This window comes from Oncorhynchus mykiss, chromosome 24 (assembly GCF_013265735.2).
Source record: "Oncorhynchus mykiss isolate Arlee chromosome 24, USDA_OmykA_1.1, whole genome shotgun sequence".
Classification (NCBI taxonomy): Eukaryota; Metazoa; Chordata; class Actinopteri; order Salmoniformes; family Salmonidae; genus Oncorhynchus; species Oncorhynchus mykiss.
The window spans coordinates 2315273-2340621 of record NC_048588.1 but is presented as its reverse complement, the minus strand read 5'-3'; the positions used below and the strand labels follow the sequence as shown (position 1 = coordinate 2340621).

At 46.2% G+C, this 25349-nt stretch overlaps 1 protein-coding gene across 1 annotated transcript in view; it reads right to left on the bottom strand.

Annotated features, from left to right (window-relative positions):
- Positions 1–2028: 2028 nt before the first annotated feature.
- LOC110503541 (E3 ubiquitin-protein ligase CBL) overlaps positions 2029–25349 on the bottom strand; it is a 34446-nt gene continuing 11125 nt past the window's right edge. The window contains exons 3-16 of the mRNA XM_021581913.2: positions 16503–16649; positions 15778–15934; positions 12343–12464; positions 10484–10621; positions 8902–8989; positions 8431–8562; positions 8027–8248; positions 7209–7340; positions 6513–6878; positions 6255–6349; positions 5893–6063; positions 5538–5644; positions 5015–5221; positions 2029–4496 (exon numbers count right to left, since the gene is read on the bottom strand). Coding sequence (XP_021437588.1) covers positions 4186–4496; positions 5015–5221; positions 5538–5644; positions 5893–6063; positions 6255–6349; positions 6513–6878; positions 7209–7340; positions 8027–8248; positions 8431–8562; positions 8902–8989; positions 10484–10621; positions 12343–12464; positions 15778–15934; positions 16503–16649 — 2395 coding nt within the window. The 3' untranslated portion in view covers positions 2029–4185. The remainder of the gene's footprint in view (positions 4497–5014; positions 5222–5537; positions 5645–5892; positions 6064–6254; positions 6350–6512; positions 6879–7208; positions 7341–8026; positions 8249–8430; positions 8563–8901; positions 8990–10483; positions 10622–12342; positions 12465–15777; positions 15935–16502; positions 16650–25349) is intronic.

The window sequence follows — 25349 nt, the reverse complement described above, 5'->3', positions numbered from 1 at the left end:
TTTTCAATTTGTCATTACGTGGTAGTGTGTGTCGATGGGTGAGAAATGTTTATGTCATCCATTTTGTATTCAGGCTGTAACAACATGTGGAATAAGTCTAAGGGTATAAATGCTTTCTGAAGGCACATATGGAAAGTATTCAGACCCCTGGACTTTTCCCACATTTTGTTACATTACAGCCTTATTTTAAAATGAATGAAATAAATTCCTCAAATAAACACACCATAATGACACGGCGAAAACAGGGGTTTAGAAATGTTTGCTAATGTACTAAAAATAAAAAAAACAGAAATACCTTAATTATATAAGTACTCAGACCCTCTGCTATGAGTCTCGAAATTGAACTCATGTGCATTCCGTTTCCATTGATCATCCTTCAGATGTTTTTACAACTTGATTGGAGTCCACCTGTGGTAATTTCAATTGTCTGGACATGATTTGGAAAGACACACACACACACGTCTATATTTAAGGTCCCACAGTTTACAGTGCATGTCAGAGCAAAAACCAAGCCATGAGGTCAAATTAATTGTCCGTAGAGCTCCGAGACAGGATTGTGTTAAGGCACAGATCTGGGGAAGGGTACCAAAAAATGTCTGCAGCATTGAAGATCCCAAAGAAAACAGTGGCTTCCATCATTCTTAAATTAAAGAAGTTTAGAACCACCAAGCGACGCTCCCCATCCAACCTGACTGAGCTTGAGAAGGTCTGCAGAGAAAAATGTGAGAAACTCCCCAAATACAGGTTTGCCAAGCTTGTAGCTTCATACCAAAGAAGACACAAGGCTGTAATCACTGCCAAAGGTGCTTCAACAAGTACTGAGTAAAGGATCTGAATACTTATGTAAATGTAATGTTTTTTTAACATTTGTATACATTTGCAAAAATGTATTATGGGGTATTGCATATAGATTGATGAGGGAAAAAAACAACATTTAAACCATTTTAGAATAAGGCTGTAAAAAAAAAGTGGAAAAGTCAAGGTGTTTGAATCCTTCCCGAATGCACTGTACATGTTCATACATAGACAAGAATCAGTACAGTAATTAATATTAAAGGAAAAGCGATTCCGTTCTGAAACCTCACAAACCCTATATATATTTTTGTAATTTTACCCCTCTTCCCCCCCCCCCCCCCAATTTTGTGATTAAGAACTTGTCTCATCGCTGCAACTCCTCAACGGGCTCGGGAGAGGCGAAAGCAGAGTAATGCATCCTCCGAAACATGACGCCCCAAACCACGCTTCTTAACACCCGCTCACTTAACTCAGAAGCCAGCTGCACCAATGTGTCGGAGGAAACACAGTTCAACTGGCGATCGTCGTCAGCCTGCAGGCACACAGCCCACCACAAGGAGTCACTAGAGCACGATGAGCCAAGTAAAGCCCCACCGGCCAAACCCCTTCCCTAACCCGGATGGCGCGGGCCAATTGTGCACTATGGGACTCGGTAATGGGAGCAAACCCCAGGCTGTAGTGACGCCGCAACACTGCAAAGCAGTGCCTTAGACTGCTGTCACACTCAAAAGTGAATGAAGACCTATCATGCAGTCATACAGGAACATGGTACACCTACTGTATTCAATGAGTGCATTCGTTAGTTTAACAATGTGTTGTCAACTCATTGAGTCAAGACGAGTCGGAACAGTCCACGTGAAAAGTCACTTGTCTGGTTAGTGTACATATGGTATTCCTGAGTTACAGATCGGATTGCAAAATTCCAGAAATGTTCCCACAATTCCCAGGTTTTCCTGGAATCAGGAAGTAATAACAGGGAGGGGAATCCTAAAACTTGGCAATTCTCCAACCGGGATTTTGGGGAAACCTCTCCGTGAAAACAGAAAACAACATTTCCACATTCCCAACTGGTCCACAAACCCTGCTGTTACGTTGACCCAAACAACAGATGTAATATCTCTGTAGGAAAAATAAAGTAAAACACTCTTTATAACCCTGTCAATGTGTGACCGGAACGGTTTACCGAAATAAACAAGAGTTATATAGAATGTGCAACTTTGTCTCCTTTGGGGGGGGGGGGGGGGGGGGCGACTCATCAACATTTTGGGTGTGCGTCTCAACATGTCCTTGTTCCCTAAGCTACTGGGCTTTTTGCAGCTGTGCAATTAAGACGTTCCTTAATAACAAAGCTTGCACAACACCCAATTTCATCTGGATTAGATGTACTCCCCTTTTAAGTGGAGGCATTTACAATACAGACGTCTGACTGAGTTATGGCACTGTTCCTTTTCTTCAATCACATCGTTCGTTCTGCCGGTGCTACCACTTCGGTCAATATGCTGACAGTGCGATTTATGATGTCATCATAATTCCCCTAAAGGCTATCCAGTCCAACACTAAAGATAAGAAAACAACTGAATTCAGCTTGAATTGCACAACCCAAGCTGCTTGCATTTTCAAGTATGCTACATCACCAAATAAAGAACACAAATTAGATACTGTCACTTTAAAAAAAAAAGAACAAAAAAAAAAGAGGTCAAACAACAATATTCACAAATGTACATTTAAGGCTTAATAGTATAGCAATAACAATAGTAGCAGCAGTAAAGCACTTCTGAATTAATAATAACAATAATGATCATAATAATAATATATTATTAAAGTAAATCGATGACATATTTTTTTTTCTTTCACAACGATGAACAGCTTCGGTGTACGTCTCGGACGAAGCTCTCCTCATGTCGGAGCTGTGTTCAACACATCATAACATCTTGGCCCGGTACTGGGCCTTTAATAGAATCCGTCAATACTTTTTTGCCCACCGTTAGATTTAAGTACACTTTGCCCCTCCCATTCAGACGATTGGTAGAGAGAAGTATGTTTAGAAAGAGCACTACATTTAAGGATGAACGACCAACCAGCATTCATTTTGCTCAGGGATAGAAGAGGGATTGGGACATGGGCCAATCGGGACCTCCCAGATGGCTTCGATTGATTAGATCTGACAGAGTGGGAGTGAGAGAGAGCATCCCCTCTTCCACTGCGCTAACATAGACATCCAAGTCATCCGAAGTTGGTATCACACATTTGTGTGGCTTAACAGCAGAGCCAGGACTGCCTCTAAAAACCGTCTTAGTGAAAAAACTAAACACAGGCTTCCCAGTCCCAGTTTGGTCATCGAAATCACTGATGAGGCGATTAGATGTAGGAAATAAAGCTACCCACAGTAGAAAATGATGCATATATCTAATAACACAGTCAAAACAGCTTTGCTTTTCACCGGGCTTAAGTCAAATTGTCAACCGTGAACTCGGTCAGCCATCACGCATCCCTACCCTAGTAGCCAAGTCAATGGCCAGACACACCTAACACACATCCCAGACAAAGACACATCCCAGACAAAGACACACACCCTATGGGTTTAACCTTTCCCTTAGCTGTAGATCACTTGAAAGCGCACACACACAAACCACACACTGGGCTACAACCTTAGCTGGAGATGACAGTCCAGACCTCTAACACTAACATTATGCTACTTTGAGGCAACACACAAACACTAATTTCCCCCAGAAAGTACCGAAGCAATATCATTAAAAAGGCCACATTTGACATGTTGCCAAATGTTTAGGAAACGCCTGCTTCTAAATGCTAAACCAAGTCTGTCTTTCTCCTCAAAGTGAGGGCTGGGGACTATAGAAGGGTGCTCTCTCGCTCAGAGCGGCTTCAAAGAACCACCATCTTTGACCTCTGCAATCTATCCTTAACATGAACGACATGAAAAAAAAAAAAGACCTTCGAAGCGGAACTCATGGGAAATATATATGTATACATTATACACATTTAATATATATTTTGTTATATATTAAATTCTTATATAGACACACGTACATGTTTTTTTTTGTTGCGAGGTGTCGATTACATTTCGGTAGAGGCCTCGGGAGGATGCGAAAACGACTGAGAAAGACCGCCGAAGCTTCGGTTGCATGATGAGCCATCAGCATCACCACATGGGATATGGAGAGTGGCCCTGCAGCACATTACAAAAGGCGTCCAGACTCTCTTGAGAAATCACGTGGAGTGCAGGGCTCGGAGTCACACACAGTTAGCATCGAGCTAGCTTTGAGAGGGCGCCGGACAGGAGACTGCAGGGGCTCCGGTTAGCACTGAAGCGCTAGTACTGCAGGCGATGGGCTTTGGGCTGAGCTGGGCAGGGCTGGAGCAGAGGAGGTACTATGTAAGAATGTGCGCCGTGGAGGGAATGGAGACAAACTCGCGCAGGATATTCTTGGCCATCTCCATATTGTTCTGTGCAATCATCAGGGCTTTCTGGATGTCCTGGTAGGTATAGCCTTGGCTCATGAGATGCTCAATCTCGCTGGTGATCTGGGGGTTGGCTACTCCTCCACCTCCTTCTCCCGACCCTCCTCCGCCTCCTCCAGTGCCTAATCCAGGAGGTATGGGGCTGCGCCGGCGCTCTGAGTTGAAGCGGCGGGGGAGGGGCTTGGGCGGCCGCTCTGGGGCGTCACTGGACTCTGAGAAGGCTACAAGAACAGGAAGGAGAATAGAACAGCATTCGCATCACAAACCACAGAACAACAAGCAGCATCCACATTACAATTCAGTTCTCCTGCCCAAATCTCGCAATTCGCAATCCTAAATCTTGAAGACTTAAATACAGGAATAATACATGAGGGACAACCTTGTTAAATACCCAGGGGTGGTCCGCCATTCGAGATGCACTGGGCCAGGAGTTTTTCCTCAACCCATGACTGGGACGGAAAAACTCTGGGCTCTAGTAACAGCCTATAGCTTACAATTGGCTATTTATTTAGCTCAAATCTGGTGCAAATCTGGTTTGTTGTACATGTCTTTATCAAATAAAGTACCTAGGGTCCAGTGTTCCCTGGTCAGATGAGGTCAGAAGAAACTCTCCGCCCTACAAATTAACTATAAGGGTCTGAAACACACGGCTCTGAAGCCACATGCGGCTCGAACTACCCCCCTTTGAAACTCCTGACCCTACAAATTAACTATATCACTGGCTTTGTGGAGGCCTTACAGGCAGACGCTCCGGGCTCGCTGTCCATGACAAGACGGCTGGTGGCGGCCCCCAGCTCGGAGAGGGTGCGTCGGGCCATGGGCAAAGCTGGTTTGGGGATGTCATAGCCGTTCTCCTCCTCTACCTCCTCGGGAAGCTCCCGGACCGGGCAGGGGATCTCCCAGATGGGACCATTGGTACTGGCCATGGGGGGCAGCTCAGAGCAATCTGGGGAAGGGAGGGATTCACAGTCAGGTCAGAAGGGTGAAATGAAACAATGGCATTTTAATCTCCTCAAATGGAAGGGAATTTAATAGAATGGGATAGAATAGAATAGTGTGGGCTAGAACAGTGGGGTAAAATGAGAAGAGAGGTGGCGTGCTGAACTAGAAAAGATGGGGTATACTACATGCGTGTTCATAATAAGCAGAAGTGGATTGTGTTTAGAACAGAGTGGCCAAAAAGTATGAGTCAAAAGTAATTCACTATGTAGTGAATAAGGTGCCATTTGGCACACAGCCATAGTTTTGTGATAGGGCAGTACCCGAGTCTCTGGCCAGGTGAGGCAGGGAGGCTGTGAGGGCCTGGGCCTGGATGTTATACATGGCTTCATACATTTGAGGTCCTTCATCCAGGTCCTTCAGCATGGGCCTATCAAACACAGGAAGGGGAGGGAGGCTAAGAGGACATGACATCATATGGCTAGATTTTATTTTAGATATATATATTTTTTTTACTTGTGTTTTTGCTATTGACGTGTAATCAATTGTCAGAATAAGAAAATACATTACTGAAGATATCATATCATACAATATCATCACTGTTATCAACGAACTTACAGTGAAACCTTTCAATGAAGCGTTTCTCAATGAGTGGGTCTTATAGCAGATGGTGCTTACCATGAGTTAAGAGAGCTGGGCTGGGGGGGTTTGGGAGCTGGGGCCTCTGTCACCACAAGGGGGGCTGCCATGGGGGCCAGCACGGGCCGAGAGGTGGGGATCATGTAGTCGGACTCCTCGTCACTCTCGTAGGTCTCTCCCCCAGCCACAGGCTTCAGATCTGGATGTGGTCTGACAACGCAGGGAGTGAGAGGAGGACACTTAATATAAACAGATTGGGATTCTGGGACCTGATCGGGGAAAACTCTAGGTTCTGAGTATACCTATACCTCAGGTAAAGTCACTCAGCCAGGAAAATCTCCTGGGCCTTATACATCATATAGCACATTCACACAGCAGGGAGAGGAGTGTGTGTACTGTACCTTGTAGCCAGAGCATAGATGGCATTGGCCGACACCGAAGGCCTCACTTTGGGGTTGTCATACTCCTGACTGCCAGACGCCGTGCCTCCAAAACTCTGGGGAGGAACAGAGAAGACGCCGCTCAAGTTCCATTTCTGTAAATACTCACTTGTGATCCTCACACAGTCACGTGCAACTGTATACACTCTTGGTATAGACGAAATCCATGTCTGTGAAACCACATTTAACCAACTGCTCTAACGGAAGCTAGTATTATACCTGGGCTCCCTTCACCAGCTGATGGTCCAGACTGAGCGAGCTGTTGTTCCGCTGTCCGTCTGTGCATCCGTCTAGGGCTGACGGTAGGGCCAGTGGGAGGGAGTGTCTGTTGGAGAGCTGCCTGTCTCCCACACCGGGTGGCTGTCCGGGGGCCTTGGGCACCGGCCTGGGGTTCCAGTCGGCCAGGTTACGGTTGGGCGGGGCCGGGGGGAGCTTGGGTTCCCCCAGGGGGGTGCAGGGTAGTGGCCGTCTGCCGAGCCACCCGTCAGGCCCGGCAGAGAGAGGTCTGTCTGGTGGAGGAGGAGGGGGCAGGTTCCTCAGGGCTGGGGGCAGTGGGAGAGGCTTGTCCTTGTGGTGGGAGGACGCCTACAGGCAAGGAGGGCACAATTACAGACCATGAGGACTGAATCAATTTCATCTGTTTTCATAGGAAGTAGTAGCCTACTTCGTAGGAGCATTTGTCAACTTATCACGGAAGCACATTAATTAACAGCTGTCATGCCAAAAACACTCATTTTTAACAAAGTTTGAGGATTTTGGTCTGTGCTATACAAAACATAAATTACTGCCACTTATTTTAATTTCTATTCAACCTCCACTGCGGTCCAACAGTGGCTAAATAGGCCCGACTCTCCGCACACATTTCAATTTGCGACATTCCCATTTGTTAGACTGTGAATTGCGCAGAGAGCTTGCCTTGGACGTGGTCCCTGGGCTGGATGCTCCTGGGGGGTTGGGCGGTCGGTGTTGCAGGAGGTCGAGGCGGGGGGGCACGGGGGGCAGGGAGGACTGGGGCGCAAGGGACATGGGCGAAGGGGGCCGCTCCACCTGCAACATCACACGACAGCTCAGGGAGAGAGTTCTGGGAACTTGTCACTGCACACTTCCTCTTCAATACCAAAGAAAACAATGCCCAATCACATCAAAGCTGTGTGATCTCACTCTCAGAGTACTCGTCTATTCAAGCTTACTCCACGGGCTGAGTTCAGACGTGTTACAAAGAGACAGCTGAAAGATGCCGTCTCACAAGAGGAGAAAAATAAAGACCCCGCACATCAAATACCTGGAAGAAGCAAAGCTAACCCGGAAGCTTAGAAGTCAAAGATGAAAGCGATGTGATCTTACACTCTGAAGGTGCGGGAAAGAGAGAGGAAGAGTTCCTCAGAAGAGTTCAGTTTAGAGCAGGGGTGCACATTTATAGTCCACAAGGATTACAGTAGGTTATGTGCCCAACTTTCAGTAGGTAAACTTTGAGAAAGAAAAGTATTATTTGTGACAGAATTTATCTGAACGTTCCACAATGTTGTACCTTGCTGAACGTGGCCCAGGGAGAGGAAGAGTAATGTAAAGTTGTCCCTGGACAACACTCACACTCAGTTTTCGCATATCCCCCACTAAAATGTTAAGAATAGGGGAGGGGAAGCTGATCCTAGACCTGTAACTAGGGGAAACTTCACCAAGGAGCTACAGTAAGGAGGAAGAGGGCATATCAGATTTAGCTAAACCGCGCTCACCTTGGAACAGGCCAGCTTGCTCATCATGAGGTGGGGGTCTTCCAGCCGGTCGTCGTCGTCATCGTCGTAGCTGGGCGACGGGGCACCCTCCGCCCCAAAAATACCCCTGCAGCTCCCGTAGGAGCCCCCTATGGGGTCCTTGGGGTCAAAGGGGTCAACCACGATGGGCTCCGTGCCCTTGATCTCACACCGGCAGAATGGGCAGCCCTGACCCTCCGACTCCTGAAGGAGAAGAAAATAATCGAGAGAGGGAGGGAGAGAGAGGGATTAGGAACATTCATGTCTATATGAGAATGCACATGCATGCACCCACATATACACTTCCGCCCACTGACCCACACACCCACCAACCCGCCCTACACCCCCCTTAACCAGCAGTGTGAAAGAGACTAGGGGTACAGTACCTGCCAGGCGGTGAGACAGGAGGTACACATGAGATGACCGCAGGGCTCGATCTTCACGTCCTTGTCGTTCTCCGCACAGATCTTACACAGCTGGAAGGTGGAGCCCATCTCACAGTACAGCTCATATTGCTCCTGAGGACATACACACAGAGATGCATAGTCAGCCATGGGATTTTAGCAGACCTCCCAGAGCATAGAATAGCATGCTCATTAAACACAAACGGAGCAGATTAAAAGCACCCGTAGTTTAGTTTGTTTCTTATATTGCAACTAAAAAGGAGCCAGGGTCGTGTTCAGTAGGGCACACCACAGCAAAAACATTTTAAAACAGAAAATAAATCAGAATTTCCTACTGGACAAGTTTAAATAGTACCCGTTTTCACTCAGTTTCAAACCGTTTCCTCTACAGAGCAGGACCCGAGATTCAGGAAGTGCAGTATGTAAGGTTATGAATGCGAGAGAGAGACCTACCTGTGTGACTTTGATATGGTCTTGTGGCGAGGGCTCACACAGTCCTGTGAGGTCTGGGTTCTGGGAGCGCCCGTCGGGGAACAGGTAGCTGGGTAGAGGAGATGGTCACTCACAAGGGGAAACCAACACGCATACAGTACCAGTCAGAAGTTTGGAAACCTACTCATTCAAGGTTTTTTTATTTTTTTTATTACCATTTTCTACATCGTAGAATAACAGTGACGACATCAAAACTATGAAATAACACATATGGAATAATGTAGTAAGCAAAAAAAAGTGTAGCACAACTCTTGGCATTCTCTCAGAGGTAGGTGTGTCCAAACTTTTGACTGGTACTGTAGGTTGTCTCAAATGACACCCTATTCCCGATATAAAGTACACTGCTATTGAGTAAAGCCACACAGGGCTGCCACAAGGGTTTAAAAACACGCTCCCGGATGGAGCAGTGGTCTAAGGCACTGCATCACTGTGCCACCAACGATTCTGGGTTCGAGCCCAGGCTCAGTCGCAGCCGGCCACGACCCGGGAGGTCCACGCGCAATTGGCCCAGCGTCGTCCAGGTTAGGGAGGGTTTGGCCGGCAGAGATATCCTTGTCTCAGTGCGCACTAACGACTCCTGTGGCGGGCCGGGCGCAGTACACACTGACCAGGTCGCCAGGTGTACGGTGTTTCCTCTGACACATTGGTGCGGCTGGCTTCCGGGTTGGATGTGCATTGTGTCAAGAAGCAGTGCGGTTGGGTTGTGTTTCGGAGGACACTTGGCTCTCGACCTTCGCCTCTCCTGAGTCCGTACGGGAGTTGCAGCGATGAGACAAGACTGTAACTAGTAAATAATAATAAATAAATAAAATAATTAAAAACACAGCACCATATGGGGAATAGAGTGTAATTTGAGTCGCAGCTGTATGTTTTTGACTACGTCTTTCGCGTAACCTTAAGGCTATACTTTACATAGTACAACACATGTTCTACTCTTTGCAAAGCAAATCACATGTAGCCTACAACCTTTCACAGACTAACTCAGCATTTGATTACAGGCTGGAAGATTCTTACCACAGCGTTTATAAAACAAAAACAGAAGTTTGAACACTGGCATACTCTAGTAACCCCAACAGTACACATTTTCTGTTTAAACCCCCGGACAAACACAACTCATTCAACTTGTCAAGGAGTTGATTATTAGTTGACAAGTAAAATCAGGTGTGCTTGTCCGGGGCTACAGCAGAAAGGTGTACTGTTGGGGGTACTCGAGGACCAGAGTTTGGAACCAATGCTGTAGGAGACGCCATTATAGCCACTATCCACCCAAACCACTGACTGCACATTGCAAATCAAACTCTCCTGCTGCTTATGAAAACAGAAGGGGACATGGAGTCGTGGCCGATGCAACATGAGACATGTTGCAAGGACTTTGAGATGTAAAATTATCCCCATTGTTTATAGAAAGATCAGCTCGAGTTGAGACTGGAAAGGGCGAGAAATAGACAGAGACGAGAGAAAGAGAGACGAGAGAGAAAGATACAGTTAGAGAGACCGAGACAGGAAGGCAGACGCACAGAGAAAGAGAGGTTGGTGAACTCACAATCCTTCCCGGAAGCCGTCGATGAGGGCCTGGAAGAGGGGCTTGTTGTGGGGGATGGTCTGCAGGATGTTCCCATCTGCAGTGACGTAGCCGATGGCCCACTGGCCCAGTCGCGTGCAGCTCAGCCTGAAGATGTAGCTGTGACACACACACACACACACACACAGGACTAATGACAATAGGGAAAACACCCCCCAAAAAATGCCCAATCCCAGCTCATCCCCACCCTAAGCAAACTCCTGGTGAGTTCTCTGTCCTGAGTTCAATACCAAAGGATATGTTTTCATTAACAAGCTTTTTATAAAGCAATTGCAGGCATTACAAACTTTTGTAAACAATATACTGTACATGCCTATAAATTGTATTGCTTATAGTGTGAGTGTGCACACTATATGCAATTCAATTTATAAGCGTGTACAGCATACGCACACACACACAGGCACAGCTTACAATGCTGTACGCACTCACAACACTTGGAAACGTTTACACATCACAGCTTACAACGCTGTACGCACTCACAACGCTTGGAAACGTTTACACATCACAGCTTACAATGCTGTACGCACTCACAACGCTTGGAAACGTTTACAATGCTGTACGCACTCACAACGCTTGGAAACGTTTACACATCACAGCTTACAATGCTGTACGCACTCACAACGCTTGGAAACGTTTACAATGCTGTACGCACTCACAACGCTTGGAAACGTTTACAATGCTGTACGCACTCACAACGCTTGGAAACGTTTACACAGGCACAGCTTACAATGCTGTACGCACTCACAATGCTTGGAAACGTTTACACATCACAGCTTACAATGCTGTACGCACTCACAACGCTTGGAAACGTTTACACATCACAGGATCCTCAAGCATTATTAATATGAATACACCATCCACACATAGTTAAGTAACGCTTATTCATTCAAATCATTTTAAAGAGTCACCAATTTTGTCATCTAGGAATAAGAGGTTGAACGAAGGCTCAATACTTGCCGCGTTGTGTCACACACTTGCCCTCTTGTTGGAGCGAGTACTGACATCCGCCCAGTCTCTACAATAGACCTATTGATGCTAGGTACCATGCTGTTCCATGTGCCACGGGGGGGGGGGGGGGGGGGGGGGGCACATGAGACTAGGGGTGAGGGTGGACTGGCGCCTTCTGGTGTCATTGTGCAAGTGTGCGTTCGACAGCCAAGCTGGCGGTGCTCGCCAGAGTGTGTTAGGTCGAGTTTGTTAGTGTGTGTGTGTAAGCTCATGACAGGCAGACTGTAAGAAAGCACTGCGCCTTAACAGTAGTCTAAGTAGCTGTTTTTGGAGTGTGAGAGTACGTGACAGCACGGGCAAGTCTCAAGTCAGTGACCATCACATATGTTGAAGAGAGAAGAATAAAAGTGAATATGTAAAGTCATGGTTTTAATGAGAGAGTAACTTGAATGAAAGTGTATAATTAAGCAATAAGGCACGAGGGGATGTGGTAAATGGCCAATAAACCAGGGCTAAGGGCTGTTCTTATGCACAATACCACAAACCCCCCCCCCCCGAGGCGCCTTTACTGCTATTATAAACAGGTCACCAACATAATTAGAGAAGTAAAAAATAAATGGTTTGGCATATCCGTGGTATACGGTCTGATATACCACAGATGTCAGCCAAACCTGCATTTGGGGCTTGAACCACCCAGTTTATAATAAAACATCATGCTCCTCTCTCATTGTGTTTGTGCATCGACAATAGAGGAGAAAGTGTATCTGGCTGAGGTGTGTGCGCACACGCATCAGGGTGCATACGGTGTGTGTGCCCGTGTGTGTGTGTGTGTTAATGTGCTCATGTGTCTGTATGCAGACTCTCTCACTGACCTGCCAGGCTTGTGGATGAACTTCTGCAGCCGGGCCTTGACCTCATCGTAGGTGAGGAAGGCCATGTAGCCCGGGTGAGTCACCGCCAGGCTGTTCCAGTTCCTCAGCAGAGACGACCAAGGCTGCACACACCCACGCAGCACAGAGCAGAAGGTGAGTCACGTCGTCGCAGAGTGGTACAACACAGCGGCACAACACAGTGGTACACCGTGGCGAGTAATGCAACAAATCATGGCTGACTCTTAAAAGCTCCCTTTACTTTCTCCAGAGATGCAACCTTATCTTCATGTCAGATCTGCCCCCGGGGAATGGTAATGTGGTAACGACAGTGAGAAGCTACGAATGTACTGTACTATGAGTCAATCACCCTGTGCTGCAATACGACTGCCTGTGTGACTCAAATTAGAGAGTGTTCAGAGTACCCTGACACACCATCAGGAACTATTTTTCAGCCGTCTGGTCTTAAAATGTATGCTCGGAGACAACAGAACAGAGGAAATAGAGTTAGGCCAGTGTTCGTGCAACTTCTACTGCTAGCAGATGGAAGCTAACGCACTATGACAAACTTGTTTCAAATTGACTTAGCAATTAGACTAGGATGCGTAGCGGTGTGAAGGGGGATCCACACCAGTGAGTTTGTGAGGTCTCTTGACACGTCAAAAACTGTGAAAGAAAGTGTGAAGTGAACTCATGCTGATGGTTTAGTGGCAAAATGAAGTGGAAACAAAGTGACCAAAGACCAAGCCTTGTACAATACAGTCAACCAATGGGTTATACATGTATGGGTGACCCAACAGACCGCAACAATGCCATCCTGTCACTTCCTCTTCTAAAAGACGCATTCTCCGATGTCATTTTTAACTGTAAAATGTGAAAGTATTTTAATTAAGACACTTCTCTTAGCCCACGCCCAATGAACACAACCCTAGGACACGACCCTTGAGTCGGCTAGGCTACATCAGCCAGTTTTCACTTCCGGCCACAACACGAACGGAAAGAAAGCGACCTCACACCCATCGTAAAACGCGTTCCTCTTTACCCTGCTGAGTGTCATGCATGCAGCATCACCGATGAGAGCCGCTAGCAAGTCTACTAACGCGCTACACCTAACCGTCAGATAGCACAGGAACCATAGTCATAGATAAGACATACCGGGCAGACGGCAGTCAAAATTATACATGTACTACTACAGGCAAAGGAAGCTAGCAAGTAGCAAATGCACACGTCACAAAATGGCACCCTATTCCATATAGTGCACTACTTTTAACCAGACCAGTCTTGTGTTACTAACAAGAAATGATGCCTCCATCCAATTCTGCTCTACTGCAGTTTATCCACTATCGCTCTATCATACAGGTTCATTCACATGCTGATGAGAAGCACGACCTTGATGTGCAGGGGGCTTCAAAAGAACACGAGCGCTCTCGGCAAACACGCCGCGGCTATTTTGAGGGCGCGTCCAAAACCCAAATAAAGGGCATGTGTTCAGCTGTTCGGCACGACTCGCAGACAGCCAGCCACCTAGGTTGCACTGTATCCAATCCACTCACTATCACACAAGCCAGGGAGCTAGCTGGGGCCTAAAGAAAATACAAAATAAAATGTTGAAGAAAAAATAAGACTGAAGAACACTTCCCCTTAGGGAACAAATACTAGTCGTGCCTTAGAAACAACAAAAGAAACCGGTGACTAAAAGGGGAAAATTTATATAAACCTTCGCTTTGAGGTATTGAAATTGGCATGTAAGTGGCGTGGGCATATTCATTAGGCACCAAACGGAAGAAAATGGATTGAAACAAGGGGCAACTACTTGCACTTGTCCAATTGGGACAATTACTTACGGGGGGACATTGGTTGTTGGTCTTTTAGCATTTAGGCCACTGCACACAGGCACAGCAGCACTAAACATGACGTGTGTGAAATTCATCTCGGGTGAACGTACATTAGTCCAAGACTAGGCTTAATCTGTGTCTGGGAAACAGCCACTAGAACTTTTCCCAATGCAACTAGATTAGCGATGCGTCACTAGTGGATGAGAATTGCAAAAATGTCAATAACGCAATCGTATTTCCTAAGGACTAGTCAGATCCCGAGGTCCTTTGTGACAGGACAGGTACGTTTTAGTACAGTTTGTTCCTCACAGCTGACTAGCAGTGAAAGAATGGCCCAGTAAGCTCTCTCTGTTCTCTGTACGGTGGCCACTTAAAAACTTGAATTAGCCCCCAAAAAGCCACTCCTCTCCTAGGCATTTAACAATTTCATCTAGTCCCGACCTGTAAGCAGCGATTCTCAACTGGTAGGTCCAAGGTTTTGAATGGGTCATGAGTGGTTTTACTTTTATTTATTTTTATACAGCAGTCTGAATTTTAATGACTAAAACCAGGTATAAAATGTTTAGAAATAATGAACCTATATTTTTTTGTAATAATTTAACCTCAACTACTTTTCTTCAATCATAGTATTTTCAATATAGAGTTATTTATTTAGCAGATTTGGAGTCTCAAACCAGAATATGGGTTATTGACAATAAAAAATAGGTGGGACTGTTGTTCCCTTGCCATATAATTAGCACATTTACTGTCAATATAGGATTGAACAGTTTTACAGACCGTAATTTTGGCTAAAATAAAATAAAATCGCGATGCGAATATTGGATCGCGACTAAGACAACCTGGTTCAATTTGGCTCCTGAAGCAAAACCAGTTGAGATCCACTGCTGTAAAGTGGGTTCTTTAAGAATTGGAGACTGCATTATACCAACAACAAGAGCCAGCAAGAGGCCTCAATTCAGCCTAGAGACACGCAACGCAGCCACTACAAAACACTGGCCCTCTCTCTCAGCAGGCAGGGTTGCAGGCAACAGCCACCCGATACCTCATAGCAGAGAAACACACATGGCCACAATAAGTATTGCTTTGCCAAACTCATGTGTAGTTAGAAAGTGCGGCTATGGTAAGAGACTATTGGCTACAGTGATGGCCATTGTTTGGTCCATTACCCCCAGCTTTTAAACCGTAGATAGGAGTTAGTGATGGTATGGAGGACTATTCTATGGGAGCTACAGTAATATCTAACAAGATTACTGCACTGTCGGAACTAGAAGCACAAGCATTTTCGCTACACTCGCATTAACATCTGCTAACCATGTGAATGTGACCAATAAAATGTGATATCCATAACACAAATACATTGTCTGACTCTTTTCTCAACTCATCTCTCAAGAGAAATTGTGTACATTGGCGCAGTGGAGTGTAGTACAAGGGGGGCTGTGTGTGAGTGTGTGTTTGAGTGTGTGCAACCCTGAATTTGAGTGTGTGTGTGCGTGCATCTAGGCATGCGAGTGTGTGTGTATATCCATGCACTTGTGCTGGTGTTTTTGTGTGTCCATGCGCATGTACGTGTGTGTTTGCATGTGCGTGTGAGTATAGGCCCAACCTGGAAAAGCCTGGTGAAGATGTCAAACTCGAAGACGGAGATGTAGTCGTTGCAGGCGAGGTCGATGGTGGACTTGAGGGCCATGGCTTCCAGGCCCGAGCTGATGGGGTGGAACTCGTGCAGTGCCTGCCGGAACACCTTCCAAGGCACTATCGTCCTTAAAACACATCGGGACAACAAGTTTACTATACTATACCCATTGAGTTGAACAAGCAACGTTGATGCTGTGTATTAAACCTTCCCTGTTGTTGCACTTACGGTGTCCCACTTCTGATTCTACCCTGAATATGGACGTTCCAAACATGTTATTCGCTACAGTGCAACAATAGTGTTTCGAGCAGGGGTCAGCTGCGACATAAAAGCCACGGGACGATTTTGTCATTTTTATGGAGCTATTTTTGGTCAGGCCATATGAAATCTTGTGGGCTTAATTTGGCCAGTCGCTTTTCCTGGTTCTGGGTGTTTATGGTGACTGACAAAAATGTGACTAATAAAAAATTTGGTTTGGTTTAGGAGGGAAAAAAAAGACTCCATTAACTACTTTCTATCGGTTTACCTAGGCTAACTCACGTAGCTTGAAAAATCAAAGCAATTTCTTTCTTCCAGTTCCCATCATGTGGTGCATAAATATATCCTATCTTACCACATAAATGTAAATACTTTCACTATGACTGGCTAGCCTGTTGTAAATGTCAACTTTTTGTAGAGAGCAGGGGTGGACTCACTTGTCCCCAAATGATCTTCTCCAGAACTCGGCGGCGTCAGCCTTGGTGATCCTGAAGTTATCCCCCTGGAACAGGCCGTTGGGGAAGATGGCTTTGAGCTCAGCCAGCATGTGACTGAAGATCAGCGACAACTTGGTCAGGTTCCGTCTACAGAAGAGGAACAGAGAGAGAGAGTATTATACAACTTGACGATGGATGGTTCCTCACCCTGAAAATAGTCTTATGGGCCAAAACAAACTAATCCATGGTGTGATTCCCTAAAACAGCCACTACACATTTCAGCTAAATTTAGCCACCGATAACTAATATGTCATGTTAACATGGCTTTGTAATTTCCACACCACAACATAGAGGCCAGGGGCTGAACTCCATGGTGGAAGCTGTGAGTGAGTGAGTGAGAAAGGGACTAGACCTCCATCACATTACACACGCTAGCCTGGGTGTGTAGGTTGGTGTTCGACAGTAGAAGGGAGGGGTTGGAGGCCACAACATGCCTGGCACACTTTTCCGATTCCAGAGGCCCCTGGGCAGATGAGCAACGAGGCAAGCGGGTGAACGCAGTGGCGGCAGGGGGGGCGAAGTGGCAAAGAAAGCACGGAATAGCACAGTGAGGGATTGTGCGAGGCTCTTGGGGGGGGGGGGGGGGGGGCTGGGAAAATTGACATGCACAAGGGAGCGCGAGAGTGTGGCGGCAGCGTCTCTCCCTCTCTCCAATGCCAGCACAGAGGAAGGGTGGGGAAGGCCGTGTAAGGGGATAGAGGAGAGGACAGAGCCTTATGATGAGCTCGAAAAAGACAGTGAGGATACAGACACCTTGCCAAATTGTGTGAGCGTGTGTGTGAGCGTGTGTGTGTGAGCGTGTGTGTGAGCGTGTGTACACGCCTGTGGGGGGATTTTTTGACACTCCACTGCCAAGAAGAGAAGAAAAAGAAATGCAGCCTCTTTTTTTGTGAATGTCTTTGAGTGAGGCGAGGCATTCTGCAGCAGAAGCCCATCTGCCCCGCTAGAAATCAGTCCCATTTCCCCTCGTCACCTTGACACCACCCTTGCAAAACTAAGCCCGTCTGACAATTCAATTCTCTAACCCCTCGTCCACACTTTCCAGTTTAAATGTCAAATTCAACCAATGTGCTTAATTTAACCACAACCATTTATTTTCTGCTGGAAAAGTATGCCAATTATAAGTGCCCACATTTCTAGAAGGGGAAGTCCTGTTGGTGAGGTTAACATTACTGACCCTAGCTAACCGAGTGGGCAGTGACGGCAAACAGAAAGCGTATATTGGATTCACCTTTACACGCACGCTGTTTGTGTCAGTGTAGTCTTGCGTTGCCATACCGCTAAAATCACGCCACTGTCACACCTCAGAGGTCATGCAAAAATAATTTGAATGGCCTGCTGGCTCCCAGCGGCAAGATTTTGATTGGTTGCTACATTTCAAGAACCCTCCCCCCACATGCTGTTGGTGCTACGTGTTATGTTCATCACCATTTTCAGACCAGGAAAGACACATTTTGCAGAGTTGCTCCGCATGCTAGTTAGCACAATTGGAGTTCCGCCCAAGCAAGGCATTTGATTGGTTTGATGTGTTGCGTCACCGGGTGTCCACCTCCTTTTACAATCTTTCTGTCATGAACTTTCCCTGCCTTCCAGTTTTAAGGAAGCCTGGTTCTTGACAAGGCTAGTGTGAGGGCATTGCTCTGTAGGTGGCAAAGTGCCCTCGGTGAAGCACAACTGTGTCCCGTCACTGGTGTGAGAGAGACTAGTGTGTATGTGTCTAGTCACCATTAAGGGTCACATTCTACAAGACAGCGAGTTAAACTGCCAATCCCGAGAGTGATGTTGTAGCTTATGAGTTTACAGTGCGCCTGCCAGCGTGTCTGTTGTATGTGTGTCCTCATATCTCTGACTAGGGTAGAACTTGGTGCATACGCTTGCTCTGTATTTCTGTGCGCGGCTGGGCATGGCTCCAATGCTACAAGGCTAAGCCAAGAGAGGCAGGGAGCCTTAAAACCTTTAAAACGCATCTCCTGTATGTTGTTTGATACAGAGACTAGCCTAGTGGACAGTGGAGACGACACACTGTTTAGCTATTCCTATCCTATCAGAGGGCAAGGTGGCGCTATTAACACATTGTTTAGGCTTATCATATCTTCTCAGATCCCAACAAGTGCATATAGACTTGTCCTCTACTCTACTCCTCTTTCCTCTGTCTGTATGCGTCATCTGCTTTAACTCAAAACCAGTCTTCACAGATACAACAATAGCACCGAACGAAAGTTAGTTAGAAAGTCCAAAAGACTACGCCAAAAAAAACAACACAAACCCATTCATTATTTATGGCCATTCCTTTTCGTCTGAAAAACCCAAGGACATCGTTAGCCAGAGAGAAGAGAGGAGAAAAAGGAGAGGAGAGAAAGAAAAGGAGGGAGAGAAAGAGAGTGTTTGAGTAAATGCAACCTCAGTGCGTGGGCGGCTGTGTGTTTTGCTAACCCCGGCGCAGCACTTCTTTTTCTTGCATCCCAAATGACACCCTATTCTCTATATAGTGCACTACTTCTGACCAGCGCCAATGGAGCTCTGGCCAAAAGTAGTCCACTATATAGGCAATAGGGTGCCATTTGGGATGCATTCATTTTCTTATTCTGCACGAGCTACAGTAGTTAACCCGCAGATACATATACCCCCTCCAATCCACCATAGCCTCGACAACAGAGCATAGACCTCCGCTGTTACCGTGGCGATGGGCCAAGCTATCCCTGGATACGGAGCTCGTGGTGACCCCCTCCTCCTATAAGGGCCTGACCTTTGACCAGCAGCTGGCTGCTCCCTTCCCATTTCCAGTTTTCCGCGATAGAAGGCTAGAAAGTTAAAGCGGCGGCCCACTTGAAGCCAATTACTGGCGAACGGACGGTCTGGGGGACTAAATCACAGTGGCTGGTGGCACTACACATTAGGCCTACATGACAATCGGGGAGAGAGGGATTGACATGCTGTAAGCCTGGTGGTAGGCCAACTCTCAATGCAATACAATGTAGCAGTCGGGCTGTCTGTGTCTGTCTGTGAACTAGGACCCTCAACACCCACCGTGCAGCAGCAACACAATCACACCACAGTAGTCCTAGACACTTCTACAGAGAAAAACATCGCAACCACACTGGGTTCCCCTTTCATCACAATATACATTTAACTCTCCGGAACTGGCTGCTCACCGGATCTCTGTCAGGAAACAGCAGTGACAGCAGACTTACGCACACAAACAAGTGCGCTTGAGTGCACGCACGCAGACACACATACTTTGACTGACACATCCTGACGCACCAACGCAAAACATAGAGTCTCACTTTTTCTTATTTTTCTATTAACCGTTTAATTCCTCTAATATCATCCACCCTGATAAAGACTGAAAGACACGAGTCGCCGCCTAAAAACGCTCCACTCGAAAAGTGCTTTTCCGTGCTAACAGTGTTAGAGGAAGCGACCGATGCGTAATCTTACCATTTCCTGTCTAAATAGCCTTACGTCGCATATTTGCTGTGTCCCCAGGTCAAATAAGGAACTGTTTAAAGCCTAATGTTCCTCATAACCCAGTAGGAGAACTATACAGTCTATATTATTTTGAAACTGGCAGCAGCAGTATGCCATAAATAAACTATGCAGTGTTGCTTCCGTGTGTGCATACGTGCATGTGTGTGTGTGTGTGGGTGCGCGCGTGTGCGATCGGGCTAGGGGTGATGTGCAGGCCAGTGTAACTCAAGCTGAAACGGAGCCCAGGAAGCATTAAGTGCATTTCCATTCACAGCAGCGCTAACAGTTTGGCCTGCATGTGGCATGATGGGTAAAATGCCCGTCAGTCGAGGGCATTTCACAAAGCCAAATTAGGTCAGAGTAGATAACTGGCATGGTCCCTAATGGCCTAATGTGAAATAAAAAGTCTTTGTCCGAAATGGCACCCTGTTCACTGCATAGCGCACTTCTTTTGACCAGGGCCCATAGGGCTCTGGTCAAAAGTAGTGCACTAAATAGGGAATACGGTGCCATTTCAGGCGCAACCCAACATTAATCTATTTTGGACTGCTCGACTAAAAAACAAAAATCTCGGCCGACCGTCAGCCTTTCGAAAAAACAATAAACCAGTCGACTAAATTGGGTCAGCCCTACCTGTATGGCAATACGTTGAGAAGTTAAATATAAAGGATATGCGAACATTGCGAGGTGGAATTGAGATACAGTAATGGTAGTAGACTACCGGTGCAACGCTTAACCATCTGAAGGGACCGAGACCAAAACCATTGCTGGCAGCTGTATTGTGAATTCACATTGAATTGTAGGATTTTTTTCTTATTGTTCTTATGGACAAATGTATTTAAAAAAAATACAAATACTTTTTTTTAATGCTGTTAAAACATTAAGAAATGTTTTCCATTTCTCACATCCAACCACAACTTGTCTGTCTGATCTGACAGAACTCGTCAAGAAATAGCCCAAAATTCTCAGACAGAACAGTATTGGAGTTACATATTAGTAACTGCTGGTACATGAAGTGGCAAAGAATGTCAAATTCAGCAGCGGCAGGTAGCCTAGTGGTTAGAGAGTCGGGCCAGTAACCGAAAGGTTGCAAGATCAAATCCCTGAGCTGACAAGGTAAAACTATGTCGTTCTGCCCCTGAACAAGGCAGTTATAACCCACTGTTCCTAGGCAGTCATTGTAAATAAGAATTTGTTCTTAACTGACTTGCCTAGTTAAAATGTTATATATAAATAAGCAGACTCAGAGTGATGCTACATGCAAAATGCAGGCTCTCTCAGATTCTCTGCATGTGCCCTAAAAATGTACACATCCTTTGGAATGATTTCGTTATCTGGCAGTGCATTTCCCTATTGCTGAAATTGATCTGTTTGCGCAGACCTTTGCCAGCAAATAAGATGGGAGAGATAGTCAAAGCCAATAGCCTGCTACTGAGTGAGGAACTATTGTCTTACCAGCAGCCTGGTATATAAAATGGGTAGTCTATAGAAAATGGGAAGTCATATCCACGGGGCAGGCTCAGGGCTTTGAGGGACTAATTTAGCAACTGGCAAATGCCCTCTGCAAATAGAGGGATGTTGTGGTACTAATGCTGGCAGGGACATGAACTTGGCATGATACCACAGAGTTCCGGCAGCACAGATAGGAGGCAGAGAAGCCCCTTTTCATAGCAGCTACATACGACAACTTTTGTCAACATTTGAAAAGCTAACAAAATGAAACCATTTGCAATAGTTTTGTCTGCTTATTTAGAGAAGAGACTGAATGTGGCATTAGAAGAGATGGACACAACAAAAGGGGTTGTGTGAGCCACTGAGGCACTATCAGGGACGTGCAGACTAGCTTGAGACTGCCAGGTGCAAGAAGATATGGGAGGCTTCCTCTGTCTGCAGAGAGAAAGGAGGGCACTGACAGCGAGTGTCTGCAGTAGTGAGGAAGATGAAGTAGGAGGCCCATGGCCAACCATGCAGATCCTTCTCCCAACATCACTGGGGTTCTACCATCTGCAATACCCTCAGCTGTAGCCGCGGAGGCTGCAGCAGGCTGTACAGGGGCTGCATGAATGTAGATGGGAGTCCTTGCTTTTAAATGTTGATCTGAAAACATAAATCCAACAAGGCCAGGATCATGGGCATGTGGTGGAGTGACAGGAGGAGGAGAGAGCAGCCACGCTAAAAAGGAAAGCCGCACTCCTGTTCTGGTTTCCTGCCCAGTGGATGTGAAAACGGGGATTGGAGTAGAAGAACAGCCTTGTCTCACGCTTCGGACTGCAGATGGATTACCCCTTCCGCCCCGGGACAATTCTCCTGTTGTCCTCGTCCCAAATGGCACCCCACTCCCTACATAGGCCCTGGTTAAAAGTAGTGCACTATATTGGGAATAGGGTTCCATTTGGGAACGAGCCCTCCTCTCCCCCCCAGGATATATTAACTACCAGCAGTCAGGACGGAGCGCTGGTCAGGGGCTTAGCCAAGGAAGCCAGATCAAACGGCAAAGCTCAGGGAGGTCTGAACAATATCCGGATATAGGGGAGGTTGGAAGGGCCTATTTCAACTCCATACTCAGACTGGACTTTGTGGTTATAAACAGGCTAGCGTTTGCTGTGCTCCTTCTCCCTGTTGCGCACCCTCCCCCTCTCTCTGAGCGGGGTAGAAATGACACTAGGTGGCCTGTGAGAAACAGGAAAAGGAAGCTCGCAGTCTACCGGGAAGAAACTGTGTGGCGAGCACAGTGTGTGACAGTGTCACTGTTAATCATTAGTTCCCTTCTAGCAGCTCACAGCCCGCAGCCGACACTTCACCCCCTCACACACAGCAGCGTTGCAGCTAGACTCCCATGTCAGGCCACCACCGCACAAAAAGCACAACTAAAATTAGCAAAAGGCTTTCAGTCTACGGTGGTTGTGGTAATCAACCAGCAATTGTCAGAACGCTGAACGCAAATATCACTCTCCTCAGAACTATGGGGGCTGTGTGTCAGTATGTCTGCGTGCAAGACGAGCAAAAAATATTTGTGCTGCTCAAATCTAAATATGGTGGGCCGGACGCCAAAATGAAAATAAACTGAAGAGCAAATTTCGCGGCGGTAATATTGTGGAGAAGTCTGCAGGGCATCTCGGCACCACATCCACCCACTATCGCTCTCTGTACTGCAACGGTCTGAGAAGAAACAACCGTGTGGGACGACCACGTAATCGTCATATCATTCATAGCTAGCATCCATAATTTTTCACTTAAATGGTGCTCCGTCTTTATCAACAACCAGAGGAAAGGGAATAGCTAACATTTTGTCTATACAGGAGACAATTTAAGTCGAGGCTGAAGCTAACACTGTATCAAACTGTTCTAACCATCTCCAGCCTATCCAGGAGGAACGAGAGTGGTAACGTAGGGCTCTACAGTGCAACCATTTTACTTGCATCTGCGCCTAAATATTTAGCCGTGCGACCTGGAATGTTAATTTGGGAGCACAAGCTTTAATATGTCAAACATTTTTCATTGTGCTCCTAAAATTCAGTGTGTCTGCCTACATCCCTGCAAGCCCCGCCTCTCCCATCTCCTCATTGGTTTTTAGGAGCATATACCCACGTGGGTGATTGATTGAAAGACGAACTGAGGTCCACACTCCAGTCCAGTTGGTGGTGGTAACGCACCTTAAAAAGTTGGTTGCCAACTGCCATAATAAGCCCAAAGAAGAAGCGTTTTATCTGTGGATTAATTGTCGAAGTAGAGGACCTTACTCATTTCAAGTAAAAATAAAACCCCAATATTTATATCCCGGGACAAATTAGCTAGCAACAGCAAGCTAGCTAGCGACAATGGCTATGATCGTTTCATGCGTTTCGACCTGTCCCCAAATGAATATAGTTGATTCAGAGTTCGTTTTGATATTTCAACCTCTGTGTCCTGATCGCGTCTGGTGTGGGTGGACAAAAATTCAACATGCGCGCACCCGGTTTAGCCAGCATGTAAGGCACACCGTGTTAAGAGCCCTGGTATGGGAGGAGTGTCACACAGCTAAGGCCGTTTGCGGCTGGTAACACACTAACCACGCTACTGGGCTAGAGCCTACTCACTGAAGCTCTCCTCTAGGCACAATAGTGCTCTTTGTCTCTGGTCCCTGTGTGTGTGTGGGGGCTTCATCGGTTACTACCAGCTCCGGCTCTAGAACCCACTCGCTCTGTAATAAAGTGATGATGAAAATGTAATTCACAAAGGAGTGGTTAAGACCGTTCAAATGGGCCCGTTACTTAATGCTAATTCAATTAGGGGGAAGACAGAAGAGGAATGTGAGCCGAGCCTCCTCCTCTCCCTTAGTGTCAGCACAAGGAGACTCATTGTCCAAAAAAACAGAAGCCATGCAAAACTACAGGCAGAGAGTCATCGCTACTCTGTTTCGTTGCATTAAAAGAAGGAAATTAACCACAGTTTTCATAAAAAACGTTTTTTTTTTTAAAGGGTTGTGTTTTGAGTACATTGGAGATGAGCTCAGGGGCCCAACTTGTGTCAGTTAATTAAAGGAGAAAATATTTGGCCACATCCTGCCATTGATACTTGATACTTAACTCGAGGCATCATATTCATGCTCCCACTGCGTGTAACCGGTTGACCCTTGGAGAGGCTTGGAGTGTGTCCAGCAATAAGTTAGGAATGTGCAAATCAAGCTTCATTGTCATTTTTAACTGTATAAGCTGGGGCCATAGTTATCAAGCGTCGGAGTAGGAATTATATGGGGTGCCGTTGGCAAAGTAGAATAGACCATTTTTACAGCCTATTTCCCCAAAAGATTTAAGCCAAATCCTGAATTTCTGACAGGATTTATAGAATGCCGTCAACATTAACATGCTTGTTCAACTTTGCTAAAGGCACTGCATACCCTTCTCTGAGATGGATAATAGATTGAATAATTTGGCCCCTGAGCTACAAATCATAAAGGGAAAATATGATATTGGTCATGTCAAAAGACGTTAGACTACATTTTGATTAGAAATTTCATCCAAAACGGTGTTCGTTAAATTGATACAATTTAAGGCCAAGTGGCAAACAATAATGCAGGCACAAGGGATAGGTGTGTGAACATGCGGGTCTGTTCAGATAAGACGTAGTCATTGTTTGTGTGTGTCTGAAAGTTGATCGTATGTGTACGTTTGAACTGTGTTTGGAGCGATATTTTTTGTTTTTGATGTTATTCAAAAAGCTACGGTGTTAAGACTACATTTTGTATTTTTGCAATTTCTTTAGCTCCTTTACAACCCTCATGTCTGTGGGAAACTAACGGCAAAGCCTGTGAACACAGAGACAGACAGAACACAGGCAAAT